This window comes from Calliphora vicina, chromosome 3 (assembly GCF_958450345.1).
Source record: "Calliphora vicina chromosome 3, idCalVici1.1, whole genome shotgun sequence".
Taxonomy (NCBI): domain Eukaryota; kingdom Metazoa; phylum Arthropoda; class Insecta; order Diptera; family Calliphoridae; genus Calliphora; species Calliphora vicina.
The window spans coordinates 32,860,594-32,866,941 of NC_088782.1; the positions used below are offsets into that span (position 1 = coordinate 32,860,594).

The 6,348-nt window shown below is 32.7% G+C and overlaps 1 protein-coding gene across 1 annotated transcript; it reads right to left on the reverse strand.

Moving 5' to 3' along the window:
* Positions 1–1,981: 1,981 nt before the first annotated feature.
* Positions 1,982–2,555, reverse strand: LOC135955259 (defense protein l(2)34Fc-like). Its single transcript, XM_065505593.1, has 2 exons — positions 2,223–2,555; positions 1,982–2,164 (listed from the first exon to the last, which is right to left on the reverse strand). Exons 1-2 carry the CDS (start codon positions 2,532–2,534, stop codon positions 1,997–1,999), a joined length of 480 nt encoding a protein of 159 aa, XP_065361665.1. The 5' UTR covers positions 2,535–2,555; the 3' UTR covers positions 1,982–1,996.
* Between the last annotated feature and the right edge of the window lie 3,793 nt (positions 2,556–6,348).

Sequence of the window (6,348 nt, forward strand, 5' to 3'; positions counted from 1 at the left end):
TATGAAGCACTTCAATAAATCTTCAATTACTTTATAATCGATAAAGCTATACATTTTCTTTTGAAGAAAAACATCCTAGAAGATATACAAAATGGAGTTTCGTACCGATTAATTGCTAAAAAATAAAAAGTTTATATCGGACTTTACAATAAAATAAAAAAACAAAATAATTTACCAGTCCCTCGAAATTGTGGTGGTTGTTCATCGAAGCTATCTTCGGCAGATGCTCGAATTGCAAGGCGCTTAATCGTTTTAGGAGCCACAAATTCTGCAGTTTTCACTGCAATTAGATTAATTAAGTCGTTAGAGAGGTTCATGGAGTCAATGTTAGTGACAAAACAATTCGAAAATGTCTTAAAAATAACGGACTTAAAGTAAGAGCGATTATAAAAAAAAACATTTTTAAGTCAAAGCATCGTAAGGCTCTATTAAAGTCGTTAAATCGTACAAAAACTTCACCATTGACGATTGGAAACAAGTTATTTGGTCTGATGAAACTAAAATTAATCAGGTGGTGTCAGATGGACACACATGGACATGGGTTATTAATCGCGTTGAGGTATAAGATCGCAACATTTGTCAAACTATGAAATTTTTGGGGTGGATCACTTGGTTTGGCGACGTTTTCTTGGCAATAAGATCGTTGTACTTCGGCGTATCAATGGTATTATGAATGCCACAGACTGTATTACCATATTGGAGGCCTCTTATTTCCAGAGTCTGGATATATTCGGTATTGAACGTGGTCAGCAAGAAATATTTATGCAGGACAATGATTCTAAGAGCACCGCGAAAATAACAAAAAATGGTTTGTTGATAACGAAATCAAACTGCTCGAAAGGCTTTTCCAGTCCACAGATTAAAACCATATCGAGTACCATTGGAAAATTTTAAAACGGAAAATTTTTGTCGAAATATACTCTCCAAGACCCGTAGTTGAATTGTGGGAGCGAGCCCTTCTGGCATGACAAAATATAAGCCCAAAACTTTCGGAAATTGTTGTAAATAGTGTGCCAGAAAGAATCAAAGCTCTAAAAAAATCAACCACGTGATTATATTAATTTTAAAATTACTCTGTTTTTCAAACAAGAGCCAAAACTGTTCACACCACCTTATGTTTTAAAAGTAGAATATTGGATTAAATAATTTTTTAAATTTAGTTTTTGTGTATTGTTTAAGTTAGTAAATTGATACCCTTTTAAAATTAATTAATATTTTTCATATATATAGTTAATAATAAAATTCATATGCAATACAAAAATTTCGTTACTTTTTGTGAACGGTTTTGTCTTCTACTGTATTCTGGGCGTTTTTCGGTCAATGCTCTCTTCAAATGAATCAATTGCATTCGGTACAGGTTCCCTGTAATGGTCTGGTTAGATTTCAACAGCTCTTAATAGATGTCTTTCAAGGTATCTCGGCTTCATTTCGTATGGTACCCAATTTCCCTGCATTTGGATGAATACTGCTCCTAGCAAATTACTGCTTGAGTAGCTCCCAATGATTTGTCAAGCTCTTGTTGAGCATGACAACAATCTTCATGGAGTAACGCCTCCAATTCTTGGCATTCAAACTTTTTTGGTTGGCCTGGTCGATATTTGTCTTCCGTGTTAAAATCAACACTTCTGAACCACACAAACCATATCTCTACACACAAATTTAAGTTTTTTTTATAAAAAAAATAATTTTTTATTGATTTTTTTCGATTTTACTGAAAAGTTCAAGTGATCACAGATGAGGCCACTATTTTAAAAACTTATTATTCCAATTGAAAAAAAAAATTAGGCACTAGATTGGGTAACCAATTTTAGTTTCTTTTTTAATTTAGAATTTTACTAAAAATACAAGCGATCGCAGGTGATCGATCGTCCTTCACTCAATTTGACCCATATTTAAGAAACAATAGCCGATTTTGGTTTTCTATAAACTAATCTATTTTTTATTTGTACTGTTTACTGTTTTTTGAGATCATTTCCTTAATAATCAATTGCAAAATTTATTGTACGGTAACAGCTTTGGTTACCTTGCGTACCCAAAATGTAGAATAATCTTTGACAACTGTGGCTACAAATATAACGGGACCCTTGTAATCAGCGGGAGCCAGCCATTCGAATTCTACGCTAGTAATAGGTTTTTTGTGCAACTGGACATGTGTTAAAGAGTCCTAAATGAAGAAAAACATTGTTATTAATACACAACTCTAAAACTTAGTACCAACTTACTCCCTCAGCTGCACATCTTAAAAGTTGAGATTTATTAGCTTCAATGACTTTAAAGCGACCAACAGGTTCTTCTTTAGCATTTTGAGCCTGTATCATGAATCCCAAGAATTTATCACCACTTAGGCTAAGTGAAATTGTGTGGCCCGACTTGACCGAATTTTCACCAGAGAAACTATAGGGGGCTGCAGTGGTTTGAGCTTCTGCACGATGCCTGGGCATTAGACCATTCCTACAAGCAGATCGTGGTGCCCCTTTAGAATAACCGAGGACGGGAGCTGTCAAACAGCAGACAAGTAAAATAAAACGCAACATGTTGATCTTATTATATCGTATCAGTTTGAATGTGGTTACAATTATAAGCTTTCTTTGTCATCGTCTCTTATTTATAAGAATTGTTTCAATATATATTGTATTAAACGTTTGGGTTTTTTTTTCATATAAATAGATGTGGGGTATTTTTTTTAAAAACATATTAAAGAAGTAAAGAACATGAATCTTTATAATTTAAGATTTTTCACGTAATAAATCGTGACCTCATATTATAGTCACATATTATGATTTTTTATAAAAAAAAGTGATCAAAGACTACACTAGTTTACGAGGTTTTTGTTTATGATGTGAAACGTATTAGAGTTTGTTAGATTTTGGAACAAACAATTAAAAATGAACAGTATTTATTATGTTTTTACAAATATGTCTACTTTTATAGTCTCCTAGAATATGCAGGTCCCAAAAACCTTAATAATTACGTTAAAATGCGGCACGGTAGGGTCGATGGGAGGAAAATTTGTAACAAGATTTTGAATAATACTGATTGTTCAGCAAAGCTTATTGTGAATGTGTTCCATCGGTTTCAACGCTAGAGAGAGGTTGGTGCGGTTGAAAAGTGATGATTTTGACACGGAAGACAAATATCGCCCAGGCCAGCCAAAAAAGTTTGAAAACCATGAATTGGAGGCATTACTCCATGAAGATTGTTGTAAAACTCAACAATAGCTTGCAAAATCATTGGGAGCTACTCAGCAAGCAGCTACTTCAAAACGTTTGCGAGTAATAGGATTCATCCAAAAGCAGGGAAAATGGTTTCCATACGAATTCAAGCCGAGAGACCTTGAAAGACGATTTTGCATGTCTGAAATTATGCTTGAACGATGGTCGGAAACGTAAGAGATTGTATGTGAAGCCCACCAACCAGTTTAATAGACACCAAAGCCAAATCTCCATTGTGCTATGGTATTTGGTGGGAGCAAAAGCATCATATTTATTATGAGCTGCTAAAATCTGACAATACCATCACAGGGACTCTGTACCAAACACAACCGAAAATCGAAAAACGCCCAGAATATTCGGCCAGACATGAAACCGTAATATTCCATCATGACAACGCTAGGCCACATGTTGCAATAAGTTTTAAAAACTATTTAGAATGAAGTGGTTGGGAAGTTATTCCTCACCCGCTTTATAGTCCAAACCTTGTTCCGTCCGACTACTATTTGTTTTTTTTTTTTTTTTAAAAAAGAGAAGTAACACTCAGGCAATAAATATGCCTATATATAATTGTGTTACTTTCTTTGGAAAGGAGATAGAGTGTAGAAGAAAAGGTGGTGAAAGGAGGAGAAAAGCATTTAATTGACAACTCTGCAATTGCGCGTTATATTTGTTATTAGTGCGGGTTGCAGCGCCTCTGGTGGTGAGATGGCGCATTAGTCAAGCCAACAGCCTTTATTTAATTATTTTACTTCGGTGGCGTTTTAGTGTTACACCACCGAAGGAGGGCGCTGTGATATATATTAGTTATTAGTAAACTAATAATTATTATGAACTGATGTTATTGATTGGCAGCGGCTGGGAATCGAACCCTGGCCACAAATACTATATCATGTTAGTGATCAAACGCGCTAACCAATTAAGCCACAGCACCAACACAACTACTATTTGTTTCGATCTGATCTCTATCTGATCTAATTTTCACTTTCAAACAGAGTAGCCGATATTGGTTTGATTCGTCTTGGCCTCAAAAGATGAGAAGTTGTTTTGGCTCGGATTCCATATGTTGCCAGATATATGGGGAAAAGGACATAAGTTTATATTGTACAAATGTTTTAAAATAAAAGCTAAAAAATCAATAAATATCATCTATTTAACTCTTATTTTGTCGAGAAATATTGTAGTTTCCAATAACTGTTCATCATTACTTGTCTCTATTTTTGCACGTAGAGTGAAATAACCTTTTGTAACAGTACCAGATATAGTCTAAATAAGTGTTACCGTTACCTCTTAAAGGTATTTGTAGACGGCAATACTGAATATTAACACTTTTCAAATTTAAAATATTATTGAAATCATTCGGTATGTCAAGAAATCGTTTCGAAAAAACATATCTTGTTTACACGACAGTATTACAAATATTTTATTTCTTTGTTGATTGACATTTTTCTGCAAAATTTATTTTTATTTTATATTTTCTTGACATTTTTGTTTGCCTACATACATATGAAAATAAAGAGTTTTTGAATTGTTTTAAACAAATTTGAAATCAAAAAAATCATTTGTATTTTTTGAAAATCTAATACAAATTTTATTTAGACGATGAAATTGTATTATGATACTTGAGTTTTTCACAAATATTAATACTCAGTATTGCCGTCTATAAATACCTTAACCTTTTCAATGTGATCAATATTCTAATTCTTATTTAATAATTCTGTTCACAATATGTATATAACTTTAGCCTTTTTAATAATAGTTTTCTTTAAAACAAATTTTCTTAAAATCCCCAAAGTCTTCTCCTTCGAAATTCTTTTTAAAATATTCTTTAATTAACACATTTCATTTTTATGTCATCAAATTTATTTAATTGAGTATAACATCAAAATTCTTTTAATTAAACTTAACATCAGCAATCTTAAGTACTGGCAACAAATTTATGTGGATTCCCTTAAGTAATTCCAATGAAATATGAAGTTATTAATCTTCTAGAAAAGAACTCATTCCTACAAGCAGGGAGTTGTGTGCAATAAAAGGGTTCAACAAATTAGCATTTTCTTATGAAATATGACAATTTAAAATAAGAAAATCATATATTTTTTGTTAAGCTTGCGAGTATTAAACCAAATGAAATGTCACCAATAGCAAAATAAAAGTAGAGTGAACAGAGTAGTAAATTTATAAAAGGCGCGTGCAATAGCAACGTATTAGCGTCTTAGCAAGTGTTAAGATAATTTCCGTTTCCTTTGTTGTGTTGTTTTTTTTATATTGTTACAGTATCAACACAGAAAAAGGGTTAATCCTTAATAGGACACATAAAAACGGCATAAAACTAATGTTCTGCAACAATAAACAAGAATTAATGTTTAAATAGAGTTTGGTAATAGAGAAGAGGAAGCAAAGGTTTTTTTGTAGGCAAATGCGAATTTAAACATGCTACACTTTAGACCAGACATTCTAATCATCAACATTTTCGGGGGGCAATATTTTATGGCTTTCTTAGTGGATTATGTCAACAGTATGGCGATTATATCTATTAAAATTTGATGAAGTAGTACTATCTCGAATCGTCAGATTTGTGAGTTATTTCATAAGTTCCATTATTCCCTTCACAACAATAATCATAAAATCGTCAATTATGAATAGTACAGCAATAGTTTTTTACGCAAATCTTGGAAGAATTAAGATAAAACAGCCAAACATGGATCATATTGTAAGACGGCTTTTACAAATCGACTCTAAACATTTCACTATTAAAACAGTAAACATTAAATTGATGGATCATCTACCATACTATCCTATTATTGTAGGACCCTATAAGAAGACCTAAGAACCACGACCCAAAAGAATCACAAGTTAAGTTCACGAATGAAACATAAAAACCATTTAGGTGAGAGAACAGTTCAAAACATTTTTTTTTTGCTAGAAATCAATGGAGAATTAAGGAATAACAGACAAATCTGGATCATACACTAACCCAAGAATGGACCTATTACAGCTCTAACAGAGTATTTCACATTACATCAGTCAACATCTAATTCATTGGACGATCCCACCATACAATCCAGATATTTGGCCTTAAATTAGAAACAAGTAAGAGTGCTATATTCGGCTGTGCCGAATCTTAAATACCCTTCAC